Source organism: Melopsittacus undulatus, chromosome Z (genome assembly GCF_012275295.1).
Source record: "Melopsittacus undulatus isolate bMelUnd1 chromosome Z, bMelUnd1.mat.Z, whole genome shotgun sequence".
Lineage (NCBI taxonomy): Eukaryota > Metazoa > Chordata > Aves > Psittaciformes > Psittaculidae > Melopsittacus > Melopsittacus undulatus.
In genome coordinates this window covers 3,344,297-3,368,314 of record NC_047557.1, presented here as the reverse complement: position 1 = coordinate 3,368,314, position 24,018 = coordinate 3,344,297, and the positions used below count along the sequence as shown (strand labels likewise).

Genomic DNA, 24,018 nt, shown 5'->3' with positions numbered 1-24,018 from the left:
GCATTTCCTTTCATGCAAGGAGGTCTTAAGCAAGCAGCATAAAAAGTCTGTATTCTCCCAACACAAAAATAGCATCCCATTGCTCTTGGAAAGATGGCATGTGCATATGAGGGACCAAACCTAGTCACACACATGCAATAAAACTAGCAGATTGTAGTGAATTGCAGAGCATGTTTCTGCAGCAGGCAATTGTAGTGGCTATGGATGTGGTATTGGAAGGCTGCATTCTACCTTTTGGAAATTCTCTGTATTACTGAGCTAACTGCTGAGAAGTTCATAATTCAGATTGCAGTTCATTTGGTAAGGGGAGTTATCCATATCTTAAACCTCTCAGTCCACACTCTTTGCCTTCAGGCTTAGCAAAAATAAATGAATGAATAAATAAAAAGGATTAAGCTGTGCTCAGAAGTTTCCAGTCTTGGAACAACAGTTAAGCTCTTCAAAGTCTGGCAAATGTATAGATGGAGGCACAATTTGCAAGCTTTGTTTCTAGTACCTGTAGCAGGGGAATTCCACAGCCTCACTTTCTGGCTGTCCTTCTTCCCTCACTATCACTTTGGCAAGGTACCAGCCACTGCTTCCTCCTTTGCCGTCATGCCCTATCCTCACCCTCCTCACCTGCTTCAGCGTTACTGCTTCAACGAAGAATTCATCAGCCTTTGAGAAGGAGAAGAAAAAAGGTAAGGCAATATTTCTCCTTAAAAAGAAACAAACCAACCAAATATATTATTGTAATCAAACCAACATCGTCAGCATTCCGCAAGACAATTCTTCGTAAGACAAAGGAGAAAGCATGAATTAATATACCAAAGAATGAAAGCTTGAATATTTGTGCCAGATGTATAACATCAGATTTACAAATATATGACCTTCCAGCATCTTAAATCTCCCACATCGTTTCATGCCCTCCATAACTGTAAAAAAAGATAAGTAATTTGATTATTAAGAAGTTCTTACAGTGGGGTTGGAAATCCAGCTTCAAACCGCTTCTTAGATACCAGCTTTCTGGGAAATCCAGGACAGTCACTTCAGAACAAATCCACAAAGGTATTTAGAGGTACAGTTTAAGGATATTACTCCAAGTTAAATTATGGACTAGTGAGCACAATTTAACCCCAGTGATTTCTTGCATGCAAGAATTAGGCATGGCTGCACAGGGGCATTTCCAGCTCCTCCATGAACTGTGTTTGGTTGTGTCAGAGTTTGGTGTGAACCTAACCCAGCAGCAAAACACCCTTAATATCCCACAAAACACATTAATTTTATGTTATATTCGTTGTGTTGTTGGTTTTTATTTGGGTTTTTTTTTCCTGGAAAAGACCTCAAATCACCAACCTACAGATTAACCCAAAAGATGGTCCCTCAAGACCAGACTTCTGTTACCTAAGAGTATACTGGGAGGAGCAGTTCCCAGTGGGTGATGGAAGATGTATTAAAAGAGCAAGTTAATCCTCTGGGAATCAGGCAGACAGGTGTCTATGGTACATGAACAGACACACACACATATATAGTAAATACTGTGTGCAAGCATACAGAGTATCTGAAGCATATAGTCCAACAAAGAGATGTGACTGCTGTGATTACCATCTGGCTGAGATGCCCTGCTAGGTAAGATACTGCCATTCATTTATTCTTCATCTCCTAAAAGCCCATGAAGCACACATGGTGGTAATATATATCCAATTAGCTCCCAGAAAGTGTGGTGGCATGGCAATATTCATTTCAATATTTAGATTTTTTAAAAGTCATAATTTTTCCATCACTCAGAACCCCAAACCAACCTTTAAAATAAAGACTAGACAGATTACCACTTTTTAAGTGTTAATGATGGGCTTGCATACCTGAACAAGTGCTACTTTCATAGTCAAAACTGCTGAATTGGAGATATAAGGTATCGGAGCCTCACTGAGTCGGTCTAAGTCAATGAAGTCTAATTCATTAGGCCTGCTGTTCACCTCCCTTATTAATGGCTGAATAAACTAATGAGAAAGTAACTAACTGGAACAACACCAGGGCAAACACCTAATTTAGAGACATCTTTAAATTTTACCTTATATACAGGCTTTTCAAGTCAAATTGGTAATCAAGGTACTACTGGCTTAAGTGGCTGTAGATTAGAGACTGCTCTGACTTAGGTACATTTCTTTTTAACAGGGTGTCTGAGTTAATCAGTGCAGTCTGTTGAACTTATGAGCTCTAAGTTATTCAGGATCAGTTCTTAAACAGCTTCCAATTCATTCATCAGCTATCAGCTCCTCATGCCAAGACAGCAGTTTTCCATTTGTCAGTTCCAGTTTGGTTTATATCACTTGCATACTATAAATCATAATAATTGTTTTCCAAAATTATTTTTATTATTTTTTTCAATTTTTCCCTTTCATGCAGGTTACCCTATAACTCATTTTTGGAGTAAAAATAAAATAGTAATTATCTGTCTTTAAAATACCTTTTATCTTCTGAGAATCAAGCACCTTATTTGGGACTGCATTGAAACAGTGTCTAAATCATCACCAAAACATGACGTATTTTGTTATCATTTTGACAAAACAAGATTTTGCCAAATAACAAAATTCTGTCCTTTATAACTTGGACCTACTTTTTAAAAATAAAATAATGAATGCAAGTGCATTGGAAAAAATATGATGTTTCAATGTCTATGTCTGCAAACCTGTATGTCATTTAGAATCAGAGTGACTTTACAGACTGTATAAATACCATGTTTCCATGTACAGGTCTTACAAGCACAAGAAAACGATGATGAAAACTCTTTCAAAGTCTAAAAACTCAGTGATTTCAGCGAAGAATTGGAAAATCTGGACACTCGAAGGCAAATCTAATGTGTTAATACATGTTTCAGAAGCCTGAATACAACAGTCAATTTTGAAAACATGACCTCCTTTTCATTTTTCCATTCCAACATCCTCATTTACTTTCCATTCAAAATCTTAAATCAAATAATGACACAAAAGATGAGAAATCTGCAGAGTTGTGTGATCAGATTCTCAAAATCCTCCCCAGGAGATACAGATTACATTTTACCTGTCAAAGTTGGACCATACAGATCCAAATCTGGCTTCGTATAAAGTAGGTTGACCCCATAGATCAGATCAATGTATTATATGCTTGTTAATGCTGTTAACACTACAAGGGCTTTAACTACAATTTGACCTTTTCCTATCTCCAGCTTTCCGAAAATCTCTGTCTTCATTCCAAGCCATTTTCACCCCCTCCATTCAGGACTTGGTCATAGAAAAACATGTTGAAAAGCAGATTGAAAATAACACACAAAAACTGAGTTCATCATGGTTGAGGGAAGACTGGAGGAAATATGAAGGAAACAGATTAGGCTTTCGCATCTAATTTTCACACTAAATAAGATGCTTTCTCTTGCTTTGCCCTGGGAGACAGATTTTTTGACATATTAGATGAAGGGCAAAAGACGCACTCTTATTCTTGGAAAGATGCACAGATTTTCTGTAAGCCTTCCCTGATCTGAAGATGCAATGTCAACAATCAGGACTTAGCCGGGAAGCAAACTAGGGGCCTCTGATGAATATACTGATTTCAAGCAATGATACACTGTCCCTGACCTGAACATCCCTCCAACTGCAACCTGCTATGATGCTCTGTGGACGTAATTTATTCTCCTTTCTGCCCTAGCCCAAACTGGCACGGAAATTAGCCAAGCTTACAAACACATACATCAAAAAAGAAAATCTATAGTCACATACTTAAAAACTCGTCCTAAGGAGCTGCTGTGTGAACTTACGTTGCCCTTTTCAAACTTATTGACGGTGTTGATGCAGTTGTAGAGAACACGATCTCCCGTGTCTCCTTGGTCACCGATGAGGCACACAAAGACATTGGCATCTGTGCCGCTCCCACTTACCGTCCCAGTGCAAACCGTCACCCGGTACTTAATCACTGTGGAGACATAGATTAATAAAACAATTGCAGCAGCACAATTAATTGCCATTTAAATTTACTGAATTTTTCACAGAATTGCAATTAATTTTAAATGCTTGCACTTCCAGTTGGTACTTCTGATGATGTATTTACTTTAACATTTTCATGTGGTCACATAATCACAGAATGGTTTGGGTTGGAAGGGACATTAAAGTTCAGCTGGTTCAAATCCCCTGCCATAGGCAGGGACACCTTCCAATAGACCAGGTTGCTTCAAGCCCCTTCCAACCTTGTCTTGAGCACTGCCAAGGATGGGGCCTCCAGGAAAATTAAAATAGTCAAAATAGGAAGACCTGAAATGCCAAGAAAAACCATAACCCCCTAAACCCCCTCCACAGGACACAAAAATGCCATCCCCTTCAGGTAAAACCTCATGAATTTCAGTGCATAGCCTCCTCAGGGCCCCACCTCTCCTACCTCCCCTCCTGCCTTCCCAAGTGGATCTTTGTGATGGAGAGCGTTGTAACAACATGTTCTGGAAAAACATAATTTTCAGCACCCAGAAGCACAGCAGGGAGAAAAAGAGAGTTAAAAAGTGCTGAGCACTTGGGGACCTGAGGAACAGGCTCTTCATGTTGGCTTTTTGGGGGAAAACAAGCCCAGTTGGCCCCACCTCCTTGGGACCCTCATAGTGCAGGAGGTTGGATTGTGTCTTGCCTGCTTATCACCTTTGAGATCATTATTGAAGATTTTGATGGGTAGCTATTGGGTTGCCACCTTCCTCCCCCTGCCCTGCCCTCATATCTTCTCCCCCATCCCACTGGGTGAAGGATTTCCAGAAGAAATTTCACAAGTAAGAACCAGCCCTGGAAACAGCCTTCAAGAGAGAAACCTTATTCTCCGGCATCAGGAAGGGACAAGAAGCAGTACTGCCACCATCCCTCTGAAACCAACACACAGGTGCTGCGTCTCACCCATGCTCAGCACAATTGCTCCTCACAGGGAAGTGCCTGCTTTTGAACTCAAGCAGCCCTCTCCACAGCTGATTAAAAATACATTTCAAACCCAGCTTTATTTACATTTTAATAACATCTGCAATTACAATTACTCTTCCTCTTCTGAGGAACTGCTCAGCTGCATGCAGATCACTGAGTTCACTGGAAACTTCACAAAACAGGAGACTCATGTCTACAGAGTGTGGAGCCCCACCGGCTGCCTTGGTGGAAATAAGAGAAATCCCAGCATTCACCTTGAGATATGCTGCTCTCCAAAAAGTCTCCTTTCAAGTACATTTAATTCTTGTGACACAAGGTCAAGGCTGAAGTGGCCACTTCAGGGAGCCACTCAAAGTTATGCAGCTTTCCTTAATTAAATCTCCAGTTCAAGCACAGTTAACCCAATAAATAGATCAGATTGCTTACACGTACTGAATGGTGTCTATGCTCTCACAGAACTCTTCTGTGTAACTTCCCATACATTTATAAATATAGCTGCTTAAATGTACATATAATTAAATAAAACTTTAAAGCCCAAAAGTGGTTGCTGAATTTTTTGCCTTTCAGCTGAGTGAGCTTTCCATGAACATCCCTCAATCCTCATGTTCCACTTTTCAAGGAATAATGAGAAAAAAATCCAAGTTTGGAAAAAAAAATATAGCTCTGGAAACAATTGTATTGCAGCCAGACCTCTCCCCTCTCCCATCACAAAGAAATCTGCTCAGAACAGGATCCTGGAATTTCTAAGGCTTCAGGAAGCTAATGATGCTCTCAGAAAATACTGCAGAGAGAAAATGCCAGAATAAAAAGCTCATTGAATTGCATCAGTTTGCTTGTGCATCCCTTGCACAAAGAGGGTTTCTTTCTATTCAGGTCCTAAATGAACCCCTAAATGGAGCCCATGGCTCTCACCTGGCATGACTTCAGTCACTAGAGATCCCTCCGCAGGGAGCTCCCGCACAATCTCATTGTCGTCTTCATTTATATCTAGCCAGCGGCCACAGTTGAACGAGTATTTTTCTTTTGTCAGCGTTTTCAACAGAGTTACCTTCATTAAACCAAAACACTGTGAGTTCAGAGGCTTAAAGACAAAAAAGCAACAAGCTCCTGACAGTTTTTTGCCTGGGAAGCAAGAGTAGGTAGCTACAGAAAAATAGCACACTTTAAAAATGAGACCGTCATTCCAACTTGCGCATGACGGTGACGTATGGAGCAAAGTCTGTCATAGCTGATGGCTTTTCATTCCTACATTCTCCAGTTGCTCCACAGTGTTTTGAAAGTATTGTTGGATATTGTGGATCTTAGTAACTGCTTGTCATACACCAATGCATAAATCCACAGAGCAAAATATGGATGGCACAGGCAGGGACACCTTGCACTAGACCAGGTTGCTCCAAGCCCCTGTGTCCAACACTGCCAGGGATGGGCAGCAACAGCTTCTCTGGGCAGCCTGTGCCAGCGCCTCAGCACCCTTACAGGAAAGAACTTCTGTCTAAGAGCTCATCTCAGTCTACCCTCTGGCAGGTTAAAGCCAATACCCCTTGGCCTGTCCCTATGGTCCCTTGTCCCAAGCCCCTCTCCAGGTTTCTCGTAGCCCCTTCAGGCAGTGGAGCTGCTATGAGGTCTCCCCTTAAGGAGCCTTCTCTTCTCCAGGCTGCCCCAGCCCAGCTCTCTCAGCCTCGCTCCAGAGCAGAGCTGCTCCAGCCCTTGCAGCATCTCCGTGGCCTTCTCTGGCCTCACCCCAACAGCTCCACATCCCTCTCGTGCTGTTGCCCCAGAGCTGGATCAGGAGTGCAGGTCTGGGATCTCCCCAAGGTGCAGCACAGAGGGAGAAGCCCCTCCCTCAACCTGCTGCTCACACTCTGGGGATGCAGCACAGCCCATGAGGGGGCTCTGGGCTCAAGCACACACTGAAGCCATGTCATGGGGTGCTTCTCCTCACCCAGTAGCCCCAAGTCCTTCTCCTCAGGGCTACTGGATCCAGTATTCCCCAGCCTGTATTTGTGCTGGGGATTGACCTGACCCAGGGGCAGAACCCTGCACTTGGCCTTGTTGAACTCCATGAGGTTCATACAGTCTCACTTCTCTAGCCTGTCCAGGTCTCTCTGGATTCCATCCCTTCCCTCCAGCCTGTCAATAGCATCATATAGCTCAGTGTCAACAGCAAATGTACTGAGAGTGCACTTAATTCCACTGCCCGTGTTGCCAACAAATATGTTGAATAGGATTGATTCCAACACGGACCCCTGAGGAACACCACTCTTCACTGGTCTCCACTTGGACATCAAGCTGTTGACCAGAGCTCTTTGAGTGTGATCGTCCAGTCAATTCCTTATCAACCTAGTCATCCTTCAAATCCATTCCTCTCCAGTTTAGAGACACAGATTATGTGACACAGGTGAGAGGATTCTGGAATAGATGGACTTTTGGGCTGACCAGTGTGACTGCCCTTGCGTTCTTGTAATAGAAAACAGAAGCCTGCTCTGACATGAAGCAAGCTTGGCATGAAATCTGTGAGGACTGGAACAGAGCATCACTAAGATTTCATCTCAGTATGGAGGCACAAGTGATGGGAATCATCTGCCATGAGACTGATCCATCCAGAAAACAGCAGAGTGGGTGTACATGTGCAGATTGACTTCATGCATCTTCACCAGGTTTGCTTAGAAAGTTCGTCCCAAATTGCATCCTAGACACACTGTTAGATTCCTCTTGTCCTTCCTGAACTCAATTTCTGTGCAGGAGAAAAGGATATCCTAGGGAAATCTGTAGCTATAGAAGGTCTAAGCAGTCTTACTCATCATCCATGAACAAACTAACAGATTGCAGTTGCTTAATGTCTGACTAGAACTTTCTTTTTGATAAAGACCACAGCCAGACACCTTCTCCCATCACATGGTGAACACAGCATTACTTAAAGTCCTTTCCCCACTGGAGAGGTGTTTGTCTGTGTACGCTTTGGCAGCTCCCTGACAATGCAGGACAGCAGGATCTGTCAAAACACATTAAAAGCACTCAAGAAAAATCTCTTAAGCAGTAAATTGCGATTTATCATGGCAGTTATTTATGGCTGCAGAACAAAGAGTATGTTTTGTTACGTGCAGAGAACATCTTCCAAGCTCTGCAGTAGGAGTACAGGTGAAGCTTAGAGATGAACTTGCTGCCTTGCAGATCCATGTGAGGGCTGACAGCATGGTAGTCACTGCTGGCAGAACAGAGGACATGTGATTGAAGTTCACCCTTTTCATTTCCCAAGCACAACAGTGCTGCTCTCTTCTGCACAGTCTCCACAGGCTCCTCCAGTCTGCAAGTGTCCTGCAGTGGGACTGTCAAAATTCAGGACAGGTTATGCTCTGAATAGGAGACCACACAATGGGTCTCTGCTGCAATCGGCTCTTCATTATGACCAGCCTAAATAGCAGACAGTTTACCTCTCCATATAGTAACAATGTTTAAGAGTAGGAAGCTTTTTGAAGAGGAAAGGAAAAAGTCCCTGGCAGCAGTGAGGGAGGACTACAGTGGTCTGATGCTGGAAGCATGGGGAAATATCATTATCACCATTAAGCTGGGCTGTTGGGAGCTACCATTTCCCATTGCTCTTATTTCCCATACATGTGTGGGCTAAACTGAAAAGGACAGGAGGGAGAAGGAATCTCTTCCAAAACCATACAATGAACCCTTCTCTCCCCATGTATTTTTGTAGATGCTATGATGTGCTCTCTCCGCATACTGTTTTCACATAGGATTTCCACTTCCACACCTAGGGCTGCACTGTCTGTAAAGGGAGGCACCTCTGACCACTGCACATCAAACTCAGCTGCCAGCTGGGGAATGCAGTGACCCAGGATTGCAATCAATCTCTCTTCCCAGGACTACCTTCCCCTGCCATCCCCTCACCTTGTTCAGATGCCAGCCAGCAAAGGGATTTCTTTTCTCATGCCATATCCGAAGCTTATAAAATGTGCCCAGATCAGGGAGCTCAATCTATAAAGGGGGAGAAAGAAAACACTCATTATCCATTTCTTCAGGCAGCAAAGTACGCACCCAAAGGACACCTCTGGACATCTTTTTAGGGCCAAATCAGAGAGGAGTCTGAGACTAAACTAAAAAAACCCTAAATTTTGTTATTTGAAAGTAATACATTTTACTCTGCTAAGAGCTTGATGCTTCTCTTTTCTGGAGAGGAGAGCATATAAGTTTAATCCATACACTTTTGATCATGACAACTGCTTGGAACCACTCATCCCAGTAAGAAATAAGGCCAGTTCCCAAGCTTCAGCTCTTTCTCAAAGAGGGTCTGCAAAGCACAGACACAGTTCCTCCAGAAGGCATCTGTTTGCTGCAGCATCTTTGCTGCTGCAAAGAGTGTAAAACTTTTGCCTTCAGCCATGCATTAAAATTGTTTGGTTTTTACTTTTTCTCTGACCAGTCCCCAGTTAACTTTAAAGCATATTAGTTCCTAAATACAAGAAGACCCTCTCTAGCCTCCAAACTCAACAAGCTCTTGAACTCAGCATCAGACGTTCAAAGAGGCTCGCAACCAAAGAGGCTGAATACCAGATCACCAGGGAGAGGAAACACCACTCCTAATTCTTCTGTAAATAGCTAATAACCTCCTAGGCACTGGGGGAAAAAAAGATAAATTATTAGCTTTAGAAAGACATGGCCTAAATGGGTGGATGAATAATTTTCATCAGCAACAAACTGAATGAATTCACCTTCACTTTAGAATGATCTACTGAGGTAAAGACTTCATGCTGTTGATTTTCTGTGCAGGGCTGAAGCTAATGCCCAGGAAACGATACTAAGCTAAATTTACCACTTGCACAAGATTCGTACCATGAACTTGTCAGTCTGTCCGGTTTCAAAGTTGTCTGAATTGTTGTCCAGCTTCATCTCATCTGACTTCCCTTTGTCCCCATAAATCTGGAAGAAGATGGTGGCATCTGTCCCTGCATTCTTAATGTCACTTGTCCAGATCCACAGAGACCAGGGGCTTTCTACACAGAAAAGTTCGATACATTTTGTTTAAGAAGTAATTTTTAAAGGTAAAAAACATAGTTATCATTCTTTCCTCTGGGAGAGGATGGGATGGCATGACATTCTTCAGGACATTTTATCCGTTTCTGCACAAACATGATCAAGCTGCTACATGATATACACAAATGAGATTGCCTGGAAATCTAATTCTTATGTTTTCATTTAAAATAAAATGAAATAAATCATGAATCACTGCTTTCAAGGTGAACCATATTCTTCTGTGTCATACATTTCTAACAGGGTAATCCAGGGATGTACTCCATCTCTCTAGTTTGAGTACACAGTCAGCTTTCTTTTTGTCAGCGAGTCTCCAGTTACTTGTGTATGGTGCAAAGCAGATCCAGGTAGACCCTAAAAATTGCTCCAGATGATCTGTGTTTGGAACAAGGAGGAGTATGGGTATGGCCATGTATCAGTTCATCCTGAGCTAACAATCCTTCCTGAGGTTGGATCAATTACTCCAGATACGGCTTTTGCAGGACAGGCTAAGAACCCATTTGGGTATCTCCAGTCAGTCTGCACCATGTGGGGCAAACATGCTCAGAGCAACATATAGGTATTTTTCAGATGTTTTTAAGTTATTTACGTGCCTAAATCCTACCTGACTTCAGCTAACACTTGTGCTACTCTAAGCAGCATGCCCAAAGATTATGTCAAAGCTACAACATTTTCCTCTCTTAAGTCTTCACCCCACACTTTGTCTATAAAAGCAGTCCACCTGCAGCATCTTTATCATGGTTTTCATACCAGGAGATGGTTGCCTATGTAAAGATGACATTATTTCCTCTAAAGAGCCCCTCATCTGCATTCTTTATTGGTAATAATGTGTTTCAGTTCTGTAGGCTTTGCAGCACCCACAGAAGAGGGAACAGGCCTCTTTCCTGACTCAGACATCAGCTGAATTATTAACAAACCTTAATGAAAGAATTACTCACTTTTGGTATGCCAGAGCCCAGATAGGCATGGCTTGACCTTCAGAGCCCAGAATGGAATATAAAAATAAAATGACATGCATATAAATTAGATCTTTACTGATGTACTCAGCACTTGACTGTGGAAAAGAGGCAACAGCTACTGAGGGGAAAGAGGGAACGCTCTTCTAGAAAAAGTTTTGCTCCTATATGCACTATGACCATGACCACTCCTTCCCAAAGAAACACCAGCAAGTTTTATCTGAGCAGAAATGAAGCTAAGGCAAGTTTGTGCACAGCATGTGATATAGCAGTCCTGCTATCCCTGGGTAAAAGAGCAGGGGCAACCCAGATACCAGAGACTTCTCTCGTCTGTCTGGTTTGGCCTTCCTGATCTCTTGCTGAAGGAAAGGAGGAGCAATGCATGCAGGGCTGGGGAACAGGGAACTTGTACCAGGATTAAGATGAAGGGATGTCAGGGAGAAGCCACACAGGGAGAAAAGTGGGTGAGCTAGGTCTGCAGCTCCTGGAGCTGACCAAGCATATCCCCAAATACGCATCTTCATTCTCCCAGGGCTCCCTGAGTACATTCCCAACCCCTACCCCTTCACATCAAGGGATCCAAGCAGATTGGAAATTCTCAGAACCAGAGTGAATATTCCTCAGGGCACAAATGCCATGGATTGTTTGTGCCCTGGAGGGCTAGACCTGGCACTACAGTTTTCAAGATAACATTTGAGATAACAAGGGGAAAATAAAAGGCTGAGAATAAATAGAAGGTACATGATGGGCTGCAATCTACAGGAGGAACAGCTTGGAAACGCTGTGCAGGCAGCCGTTTCACCATGGATACCCAAAGTGAGGTTGAACCAAGCTTTGATCATCTCTACAGAAACAGACAGTCCTGTATGCATGGGAAGATAGGCAAAATGACATAATAGGTCTTTTCTAACTCCAAGTCTTACACTTCTATAATCTGGCAGATAAAGGTCACAAATTTCTCAAGGCTAATGCTCTCTATCTCCTGTACTGCAGCAGCAAGGGAATTAGCCTGTCAATAACAGTCAGAGCTGATAATAGAGGGTTAAAGGTTGCAGAAGCTTTAGTTAAATGGACCGAGTCAGAGAAGCAACATGATTCTAACACTGACTAACATTTAGACAAAGCTTATTTAAATGAACTGCTGTTTAAGTAGGAGACCACCCAAAGCATTCAGATTAAACTGGATGTATTATCCTAATTAAAACATTCTGCTTACACATACACACTGGTGCAGGCAAGATGGCAGCGATCTGTTCTGTGTGGCAAGTGAGCTGGGTGCTGGAGCCGTGTGTGGATGGATGGACATGTTGGTATGCTGCCCTAGCTATCACAGAGCAACACCTCCCAGCAAATATGTGCCATTGCCTCCCTCTAGAGAAAAAGAAGCTTCAAATAGCTGGACAGGACTAAGATCTGTTTTTTCCTCATTGGCTAAGAGTTAAAAAGTTGAAGTTACTGGAAAGAGTTTGGATTTTCTTCCTGTTTTCCTCCATGTTTGTATTTTTATTATAGTTAGGTTTTGTTTCTATCTGGAACAAGAAAGCTTTGCTTCTGTAGTAATAAGAAATGTAGCCTGGCTTGGCTGCAAAGGTGAAATGGTAGCAGAGGCAGCCCAAAGCCCAATGAACCCAAGAAAGCTGCCAGGTCCCACTTCTTCCTTTAAGAAAATGACTGAAATTCTTCAAAATATTTTTAAAGTTTCACTTTAAACTCCCCAAACCAGGATGTTAAAAGCTGATACTCATGCAAGACTCAATTTCCTTGAGCATCTACTTGACCAGAGGTCTATTGCCTGTTATGTTGTTTGGGTGACACTCAGGTTGCTGTTGTATGTATGGGGGTCTCAGGAGGCTCCTGGGCACTTGTACTTACTTTTCAGTCTTCTCTGGCGTAGTGAGACCATTTCATAGAGTTCCCGCTCTATAAGACCATCTCCTTCATCTTCATCCAGCCATTTATCACAGGGGAAGGTCTGTTCAATACCAGTGAATGGGCAATAAACCACCACCTAGGAAAAGAGACTGGGAAGGTGAATATCCTTTTGCAGGCAGCCCACAGGACCCCGATACTGACAACTTAAGTAACTGAAGCAAAGGTACAGCTAGAGATCTTGCTTTTGCTCACAAAAATCAAGTTTTCCAGACCAACATGAACTGGACTGGTTGCACAAATCCCAATTTAGGGTATAGCTAGAACCCATCTGTGCTGTTATTTCCTCTTTCCTGAAGTAGATCAAAACGGGTCAGCAAAGAAGAGGTAGAATACCACAAGGGGAAGGGAATGAGAACAGGCAGTGGATCAGTGCTGTATCAGATGCCCCAAACCACAAGAGTGCACAATAGGGTTTTGAAGGGAGCACAAAGCCTTCAAGTGCATAGAATCACAGAATGGTCTGTGTTAGAAGGGACCTTAAAGCTTATACAGCTCCAACCCCTGCCATGGGCAGGGACACCTTCCACTAGACCAAGTTGCTCCAAGACCCTGTGTCCACCCTGGCCTTGAACACTGCCAGGGATGGGGCAGCCACAGCTTCTCTGGGCACCCTGTGCCAGCGCCTCAGCACCCTCACAGGGAAGAGCTTCTGCCTAAGAGTCATCTCAGTCTCCCCTCTGGAAGGTTAAAGCCATTCCCCTTGGCCTGTCCCTACAGGCCCTTGTCCAAAGCCCCTCTCCAGGTTTCCTGTAGCCCCTTTAGGTAGTGGAGTTGCTCTAAGGTCTCCCCTTAAGCAGTCTTCTCTTCTCCAGGCTGACCCAGTCCAGCTCTGTCAGCTTTTCTCCAGAGCAGAGCTGCTCCAGCTCTCGGAGCAATTTCATGCCCCTAACTCACAACCTAAACTGATTTTCCTTTCCAGGAAAACTGCATTTGCTCCTAGCTTCAGGGTATGCAGCTGCCTTCCTTTCCACCCTCCAATTACCTCCTGCTGATCTTGTACATGACCTCACATCACATTTTGCTGCACTACCTCCCTGTAACAGCTGTGGTTAGCCACTTCTTTTTCTGAGCTCGAAAACAGCATCTAAAAACTTGAGAGAAGTTTGAATATAGACGATAAATTTGACATGCTCAGCATAATCCAAAACTGCTTTTCTGTCTGGCCCCTTGGGCAAACATCTGAAGGTGATTTTGGCACTGAGCAAATAATTATCTCTGTGAATGCCAAGGGGCAATCAACCCAATTAGAGAGTGATTGACTTATGTATCTAGTGTGCCTTTGAGACAATCAGCTACTACCATACATTATGTATAATATTGACTTTTTAAACCAACGATATTCTCATCCGAATAAATGCATTTTTATTTCAGGGGGGTTTTAACCATATTTAGCTGTTGGTTTGGGGTCATGAATGGGAAAGGGGCTGACATCTGCCTACAGACAAACAGCTTGGTCTCACCTTCTCACAATACCAGCCAGAACTGACACCACAATTGTCGTGCCCAATGGTGACTCTGCTGAGCGGGCTGAGAAGAGCAGCTATTTCCACGTTAAAGAGATCTGTCCTGGCACGCTCAAATTCACCTCCTTCCAAGAAAATCTTCCCACTGTTCTTTAAGCCTTTGGACCCATGGAGGATTATGTGGATCTTGGAGTTAGTGCCAGCTCCTCTAATATCTCCTGTCACTACAGCAACGTTGTAAACGATACCTGAAGGAATCAGGAATTCAGTCAAGAAGAAAAGAAGGGAGGAAAAAAGGTTGAGAGTAATAATTCTGATTGGCTTTACATTGAGCTCTACTGGTTTTCCACTGTTTTGTTTTAGCTTTCAACTTACACAGACTGCAATGCTTCTTCTGCTTTGTCCCACACATACCTTTGAGAAACTCACAGCTATCTTCAGATTGTCCAAGAGAAACAGGTGTGGACACAGACTCCCTGTCACATGGAAAATGTGTGAGGTTTTTTTACCACCACCGTACGGTGATGATTAGGTGAAGAAAGGAGAAAAATTTGAAGTGGTAACTAAGTCACTTGATTTTGAGAGGTACCAAGCACCAAAAATGTCAGAGATTGAAGAAGTGTTGCTTTAAACAATGGTGGCAAGATCTGTAACACCACAAACATTGCAATGCTGCTGGAGCCAGCAGGACATTCACTGTCACTGTGAGACCCTAAAGATCTCAGCAAAACAAAGCTTGGGAGAGGCATGATCCCAGCTGAAAGAAATAAAAGTATTTCTGAAAAGAAGTCTATGTGCATAAAAGTTTGGTTGTTTAATGTCCAGTTCTAATTACATCAACTGATTATTGATCTAAGAAAGATGATGTTTCTTCCTACAGGCCTTAATTCCCAGAAGGCTCTTTCACTGGCAACCATATACTAAACCTATATTATGATACCAAATAAAGAGACACCTCTGTACCCATAACAGTGTTTTAGCAAGCATGTATAAGACAGTTGGGGCCCAAGCTAAGTTCTTCCTTTTCTTAAATTACCAGGAATTTCAATAAGGACTTGAGACAAAATAGAAACTTCAGAACTCATTCTCTTTAAAACAATCTTCTCTTTGAAGTTTATGCTTAAAAATGTATTCAAGCACCTTCCGCTGTGCAAATATTTTCAATAAAACTCATGAGAGCAAGGAAAAAAAAAACCCGAAAAGCACAGTCATGAGTGGTTAAAAATAGGAAAATCTTTTAGTAAATTAATCGTATTTTTTTCTGATTTCTCACACACCTTCCCCTATTTTTTTCCCAGCATGCATCCTTGCATCCTGCAGTGAGAACTGTGCACCCAGACCACATTCCTTTAGCACATGGAAGGGGGAATATGAGGATTGCAGGTGCTGAAGACCATGCAAAGAAGTAAAGAACAGCTATTATGTGCATAATCATAATGTTAAGGTTTATGCTAATGAATAAATATAGGCAGAACTCTATCCAAATAATCTTCTGCCTCATGTTAAGTCCTTTTGTTTAATTTACATTCACATTTCTTTTAACAGAGACATACTTTTATTTTATGTTGGACAGTAAAAATGCCCATTCTAGGGCTCAGGTCTGCCTTTCTTGTTTTGTAAAAGGATGCACAGCTCCCCATAACAAAACCTGAAGTACAATGTATGCTACTGTGTGGCATACTTGGGACTGTGGAAACAGCAATCCACTTTCTGAAACCCCATGAGTGATTTGCTGAAGTATAAGTTGGATCTTTCATCATCTGTCCATCAGCTCCTTGCATAGAACCATAGACTGGTTTGGGTTGGAAGGTTGGAAGGGACCTTAAAGCCCATCCAGTTCCAACCCTCTGCCATGGGAAGGGACACCTTTCACTAGATCAAGTTACTCCAAGCCCCTGTGTCCACCCTGGCCTTGAACACTACCAGGGATGAGGCAGCTACAGCTTCTCTGGGCACCCTGTGCCAGGTTATCAACACCCTCACAGGGAAGAGCTTCTGCCTAAGAGCTCATCTCAATCTCCCTTCTGGCAGGTTAAAGCCGTTCCAGCTTGTCCTGTCTCTACAGGTCCTTGTTCAAAGCCCTTCTCCAGGTTTCTTATTGGCCCTCCTTAAGACATTGAAAGGCCACAATAAGGTCTCCCTTGACCCTTCTCTTCTCCAGGCTGAACCCGAATTTATCATCAGGCAATAAATCAACTTGTAGGACCTGTGCAGTTCTGTTAGTGAGGTGTGGAGATGTGAAATACAATGGTAGCTCATGGACCCTTGCACAAAACACTCTGTCACCAGCAGACAGTCCACTGCGGGTGTCCCTAAGCATAGCACTTTCCATTTTCTAAAAAGCACAGCTAGCAGAATTAATCACGCTTTTGTACCTCCATATTACCCACCCTGGATTCAACCCATAACTTTACCTGTGGCCTCAGTGCCCCCAACAAGAATGTCCCTCTGGATTTTTCCATCATCTTCATCTAAAGCAAACCAGCGCCCAACTGGAAACTGGTACACACATTTGTTGCCAATGTCTTCAATAATCACCTAAGAGAAAAGAAATGACACTTTTTAAAATAACATGGGAAAAGCTATTGTGTTACATGAGAGGATGAAAAAAGAGCAGAAGCTTAATGTAAACTCTCTCACCTGGTATTTAATATATTCAATAGTCAGGCAGATCCCTCTCTGCTCCCTAATTAAGTACTGATACAATTTCAGACAATCAGTGAGTAAAAAAAGGCTTTTTTATTTTCTCTTTTTATCCAGTGAACTCAATCTACATCTTTCACCGTGTACGAGACCAGATGTCTCTGCTAGCAAGACCAGCTGGCTGGTCTGTCTTCCTTCCCTCCAGAGCCCGTTTGCTGGCTATCCTTCTCCATCAGCTGAATGGCAGCTCTTTGTTCTGCTTTAGGAACAGGCTGTCTTCTTTCTCTCTCAGTTTTAGAGCTTTGTTATAAAATAATACCAAGAAATTTCAGGACAAATCAAGACCATGAGATCAGCTTGTGTGACCTAATGAAATTGTGTGATCTCACTCAGTTACTCCAGGATGGAATCATTGGAAAGACAACTAAGAATTCCCACATTAGGTATAGTTTTATTTGGGAGGATTTGGCTCTTGAATCTAGGTAGGTATATAGTTTACTGAAACAACCTTCCTTTTTAATGCTAGATAAACTAACGTTAACTGCTTGCACCTCCTCCAGAGGGATTTCTTACCAATATCTTGCTCTGTATTCCTGAATCTTGTCATAGAGTTACTGCAGTGTTTCAAACAAGCAATGAAGAGTACTGAGTATTTTCAGCCAGGAAAGAAGAAATAAAGAATATCTATTCACCTTCATGGCTTATGTCTCAAAGAAATAAAAACCCAAAATCACTATAATGGATTGAAAGTCATTGCCACTTTTCTCTGCCTTCTACAGCAAACAGTGAAAATATGAAATCTGTCCTTTCTGATAGATTTGTGAAACCATTTTTGGGAACCAGAACTTCCCCTCTTGTCACTCAACCCACACTGTGCTGTTTCCTATAGTGTTACTGATCTTCGTTGCGTCTCTGTAGACAGACAGCAGCGTCTGCCAGGGCTGGGATTGTCAGCATGAGTGAGCAGTGCTGTGCTAGAGTGTTACAGACTAAAATATATGAGGCTTTGGAGCAATATCAACACTTAGACCCCCCTCTACCATCTGATCCTCTTTGGGTGCATGTTAATATGTTTATTCATATATTTAGAGGTGAAAAAAAAAAAGCCCTGAGTATAAACCATGCTGAAAATACAAGAAACATGAGAACTTTGAGTGATGCTTAACAGGTTCATCCAGGAGTGACAACACTCCCGAGTACTGGAGCAAATTAAAGAAAAACATCTACCAACAGTAGATGATAACTGGGTTGTTTCAGCTCATTCCTCCAAGCTTCCAGTTGGACCTGCAAGGCAAAAGTTGCCTTTTACTTAATCACTAACCTCTGAGCTGTTCCTGTGCAGAACATAGGATTAGCATGTTGGCTGCAACTAGTCACTACTTCAGGCTTTGGGTCTTAGGCAAAACATGTCCTGCAGACTTCATCTGTAATGTGAGAATAAGGCTCCTTCTCTGTGGGTTTCTAATCCCTCTCCCCTTCCTCCCTCTCTATTTATTACAGGGGGCACAGCAGCTTTCTTTTTTATCTTCTACATTTTTGTGGACATCCAACATAAAAACTTCTTTTGCAGCATATGGTGGTGGTGGAAAAGTATGTGCTAATATTTGCATTAGTGATACATCAAACCACCCTCTCATCCAGGATTTATAAATTTGGGGTCAGATCTTCAGTGGATTAAAGCCAGCTGTGTTAAATTACACCAGCAGAGGAAAGAAAATGAGATTAGAGGAAAGAGCTGTCATATATTTCTTCTTTTAAAATATTCCTTCAGCCATTCCACTAAAAGCTGCTTAGAGCTTTCATGACGTAGAGCAGGAGATTAAAATGAGGATGAAAGTGGAAGAAAGGTATCTTCGTGGCAGGTATATCTCTTTTGCTGTGCCCATGATAAATCACTTAAATGTGGCCAGGTTATAAGTCTTTTCAAATTTTCAGTGTCAACAGACCCAACAGATGTTTCTTAGGCTCTGGTATCTTTACCATCTTGATAATGAGTCAAGTCAACGGAATGAGAAGGGGCTTGGACAGTTCCCCCTCATCTGTCAAAGAAACTGCAGTGACTGAGACTCAAGAAATATTAGAGCAGGCAGATTCAAATCTTCACAGCTGGGTTTTCTCACTGCCACAAATTTGCCTAAGATGCTTGACAACTTACCCAAACCCACAGCATCCCTTGTTTTTTAACTACCCAATCTGAATCTGCTGCACCTGATTTAGATGCGCCACGGGGTCATGCACCAGGCTCCTGCCAGAGCTTCATCAACCCCCCTTGGCTCTGCAGAAAAAGAAAGTGCTGGAGAGGATACTTCTGGAAAGGTGAAAACTTGATTTGTGCCTTTCTCCATAGCCAGGGACCTGATTTGCCAGCAAATATCCTTGTATTTCTTGGCATCAGACCACCAAGAAAACAAATGAGGTATTCTGATTCCACAACGTGCTTATCTTAAATGTCTCAGAAGTAACTAACCTTTGCAAGGAACCAGCCAGCAGAACCACCCTTGTTGTTATGCCCTATATTAATTTTCCTTAACCTTCCCAAATTCGGAGCATCGAGTGTGAACTTGTCCTCAGCTCCCTTTTCAAAGTTGTCTTTGTCATTGTCCAGTTTTCTCACACCTGAGAAAAAATAGAGATTAAGAAACAAAGAGAAAGGGGTTACTGGTACATGCGTGTTGTAGGTGAAGAAATATTTAGGAATGTCACAACTGACTGAATTAAATATCCTTCAGGTAACAGCTCTTTGAAACCAGGATTCAAGGTTAAGACAGAGAACTTTATATTCTAACAAAAAGGTACCTTTTCTTGAGCACACAAAAAAACTGGATTTTTACTCTGATGTCAGAGTTACTTACAGCTTTCAGACTTTTTAGAAATATATATCCAGATGGCTCTTGTGTCTTTTTTTTTTCAAACCACCACATTTCCCTTTTATTTTTAATGTCTTTAAAAATCTCGAAGCTGTTTAAAAAAAGGCTTTGGTCACAAGCTGCAAATTTTGACTTTTCAGGACAGGATACTTTGCTGCATTGCACAGGAAGGGTTTATTTTCAAATTAGGACCCAATCAGGGGCTATTAGCTTTTCCTGATCTCAGAGGAGCTTGGCCTTATGAAAATTATTAAAGTGATGACTCATGTTGCATCCACTGTTTATGTGTAAATGATGCTGGGAGTGGGATTGAACCCACACAAAGCACCAGTACAAGAAAGGTGTTAGAGGTAAATCCATCCCTCTTACTTTAGGAGGATGAATCATTTTCTAGGGTTGTTATTTCTCTGTGTAGATATGATACGAATGCCTGGACAACCAGCTTAGATTTAGACTCTAGCTTTCAGATGTCTCCAGAGAGATCAGAAGAATTAATCAAGGATGAGATCTAGCCACTACATTTCATAATCAGTTCAAGGACACTTGGAAGACATCATATCATTATTTCTTGAATCTGACAGGACAGGTGCAGTACAGAAGACAGAGAATATTTGCTCTCAGGGTCTCCAGGAATTTCTACACACTCTTCTCCATAGATTCTGGTCTGGGTACATCTTTTATTATTAGTCAGTTAAAAATATTTTCTAAGAAACATAAATTCAAGTTCCCAGATCACTGTTGCAATACAATCTGCAGTAAAAAAAAAAAAAAAAAAAAACCTAAATGAACAAAGAAATAAGTTTCCACCATTCATTTAAAGACAAGTAATATAAATCTTGGTTAGATTATATTTCAAATGGCCAAGAAGGCTCAGTCACAGCCTTTGCCCCACTGAAAAAAACCAGAATCATCTGTCCAGTGACACAGAAACATGGGACATGCAGCTTTTACTGTATGCACTGTAAATATGTATTGGTGCTGCTGAGGGATCCTCAGTGGATGGGTACTCATTACACTAGTTTACACTAGTGATATATGTTGTGTTTCCCAAGAGTTTGGGGATTTTTGGTGATAGGTAACTTTAGTTATTCTCACATATCAGCCACGACTCTGCACTGCAGGCGCAGCTTCCAGAAGCTGTAGATATGAGAAACCCCTGAGCTAAAACCATCATTTGTTGTGTCCTTCACTCAGCCAAATTATTCTGCCTTTGCCAGATTGCTGTTGTGTGTTGTTCAGATAACAGGCCTGCAAAGCAGGAAGAAGTATTTTAGGAAATTATTTGCATTTGAATACCTGTGTCTCCTTTCTCACCAAAGATATTGATGAAGACATCCGCATCTGTTCCACTGCCGCTAACTTCACCAGTAAAAACTCGGACCACGTATTTGTTGACTGCAAGAACAGAGGCAGAAATCCCAATACATTAATAACTCAGCAGTTTGATACAGAACATAACAGTACAAAGCAATTCAGGCTGTGCTGCTATCTCGGGAACATGTCTGAACCATGGCTCCCGGTACACTGACCCTCTACTGCATAAGAGGAACAAAATCCATATGCAAAGTTCTGACACTGCATATTCACTGCCCAAAGCAAGAGGAACAGGTCACTTAGTTCTTGGACTTAACACTGAAAGCTGAAATAGATGAGAGGAAGGTGTAAATTTTGATGCTGATACATGACCATTAAAAGAACTAAGACCCACACACAGCCTTGCCTTCTGAAAAGATCAATGAGTTACAGAGCCAGACATGTGCCCAAACTCAGAGCTGACCCCTCAGATCCAAATACTATCCTAGAGCTATTTTTAATGATAACCTAGAACTATTTTGGAGCTTAGCTTACATGGTTGCTACCTGGCTGGTGACAACTTGTATTTTGAGGAAAGATCAGTCACAATGCACAATGCACAAGCACAGGAATGTGAAGGTGACCACCTTGTTACTCTGCCCAGTTCAAAAAAACAAATAATAACAATGCAGTTCATTCCATGCAAAAACAGGAGTAAAGCCCAGGATGAAGCAGCATTATGTGTGGCACCAAGCAACACAAAGATCACAGGGGTGAGCCACACCACAGACATTTCACATATGTCATGTCAACGATTTTGAGAAGCAAATTCTTCAAATGGATAAGGATGGGACTAACTTGGCTCCAAAGTACAAAAAGGGTGAGCTCAGTTTCTTCTGAAATCAATGAGAAAACTTCCTTGGCCTTCAGTGTGACTATGTTTGGGCCAAACATGTGCAACTTTCAAAATCTTCCACCAAAGCCTACGTGACTAAAAAGAAGCTGTGGCTGCCCCATCTCTGGCAGTGTTTAAGGCCAGGATGGACAGGGCTTGGAGCAACCTGGTCTAGTGGAAGGTGTCCCTGCCCATGGCAGGGCATTGGAACTAGATGAGCTCTAAGGTCCCTTCCAACCCAAACCAGTCTGAGGTTCTATGATTCTATGACTACCTTGTTGCTCCAAGCAAACTCAGACATGACTGATGTCCAGTGCTGTATTCTTTATGCAGAACCAGTGCTGGAGACAAATAGCAAGATACAAAATAAAACTAATGAAGTTTAATGCAAAATCTACTGGAGCGTACACAATGTCATATATGCCTTCAACAAAGCATCTGTTATACCTTGTATTACTGAGTCTTGCCTAGCTGATACTGAAAGCTCTGTGCTATATCACCTCTTTATTTCTGAGTCCTGGTCATGCTTCTTCTGCCAAAGGGACAATTGCACAAGACATCTCACACATACCTCCCTTGCGAACCTTTTGCACCATGATCCATGGTGAACAACTTTTTCCCTTTGGCAGGACCAAAGTTAGGGGAGAAGCTTGCCTTGGCTCCCCAGCCAGCATCAGAAATGAATGCCCTCAGGCTATCACAAACACTGGGTTACCAGTCCCAGAGCAGGTCACCTGCCTCCTCCACCATCACCAGTGCATATTAAAACTTGGTCTGAAGGACTTGGTGCTCCTGCTGAGGCAGAAGGTGTGAGAGCAATCATATGAGAAGCAGTTGTCGTACCATCCTCTGAATTACAAAGATGATCTCAGCTCCTGGGGTGAGGAGTACAAGGGCAGAGCCCACACAGAAGGGAAAATCAGCTGTCATGGTTTAATGAATGTGCTAAAATCAACCTGAAGTTCCCAGCACCCCATCACAAAACATGCCATCACAAATAAAATAATGATAAAAGTGAGATAAATACTAAATAACAAGAAAGAGGAGGACAGAGCCAGGCTCAGACAAGGGGGAAAATGCCCTAATGTTTCTCCTTAACACTTTTGTTTCAGTTCACATTCCTCTAACAACCTGCTAGAGATATGCCAACTCCAAAAGGTTTCATTTGCATTAGATGGTGCAATTTACAGCTTCCATTTGGCCTCTAAGCTGCTCTAACTATGTGATCCATCGTGTACTGGGATTTTTAACCACAGGCCAGATTCTTCAAGAAGTTTGCTCCTTGTGCCTCCTCTAGAATATTTATTCTGATGTCAGTGATTAATTTACTACTCTGCATTTCAGGAACCAGAAGAACCTGACGGGATAAAAAGAACCACAAAAGTACAAGCATCAGTGACTGAACTTAAATTACCCTTGTAGGGTCAAGTTTTATGACTTTGAAGTATAGATCAGAAGGATGGCAGAACACACGTAGAGCACCAAGCAGGACATGTAGAGAACAAGTCCATGAAGACCAGTGACCAAAAAAAGGACAAGAAGGACAACTTTTATAGCTGCTGCAGAAATATGTCTGGTCAGCCAGAAAAACACTGGTAAAATTCTCTTTCAGATCTAATACCTTGAAAGATTTCTCAACATGGCTATACTTCAAATCTAAGTGATATAAAGAAGTCACATTATTGAACAACCTGCTCAGAACAAGTGATCCCAAGAGATCACAGATCACAAGTGATTCCAAGTACACACACAGAATTGCTGTCAGAGTGTCAGCACAAAGATCTCCATGGTGGAGCTAATTCCTGAGCCCACAGAGAGCACTGCGATAAGAGTTTGGGCTGGTGGCAATCACAGGACACTGTGCTGCGTGGGTTTTATGTTGTCCCCTAAAATACAAGCAAGGATGGGGTGCATGGCTCGTGCTGGCCATGAACATTGGAACACATCTCTATGCTCCTTGCAGAAGTGTTTCCAAGAGCATTAGTGGTCCTTGGCTTAGTACCTTCCCTTCTTCACAGACCATAACGTCAT

General features: G+C 42.3%; 1 protein-coding gene across 1 annotated transcript in view; it reads right to left on the bottom strand.

Annotated features, from left to right (window-relative positions):
* The window catches only part of LOXHD1 (lipoxygenase homology PLAT domains 1), a 159,318-nt gene that overhangs the window by 92,653 nt on the left and 42,647 nt on the right, over window positions 1–24,018 (bottom strand). Inside the window, exons 6-15 of the mRNA XM_031045698.2 lie at window positions 21,096–21,194; window positions 19,400–19,548; window positions 16,704–16,827; window positions 14,287–14,537; window positions 12,767–12,902; window positions 9,741–9,901; window positions 8,799–8,885; window positions 5,814–5,949; window positions 3,770–3,924; window positions 497–657 (exon numbers count right to left, since the gene is read on the bottom strand). Of these exons, the coding sequence (XP_030901558.2) occupies window positions 497–657; window positions 3,770–3,924; window positions 5,814–5,949; window positions 8,799–8,885; window positions 9,741–9,901; window positions 12,767–12,902; window positions 14,287–14,537; window positions 16,704–16,827; window positions 19,400–19,548; window positions 21,096–21,194 (1,459 nt within the window). The remainder of the gene's footprint in view (window positions 1–496; window positions 658–3,769; window positions 3,925–5,813; window positions 5,950–8,798; window positions 8,886–9,740; window positions 9,902–12,766; window positions 12,903–14,286; window positions 14,538–16,703; window positions 16,828–19,399; window positions 19,549–21,095; window positions 21,195–24,018) is intronic.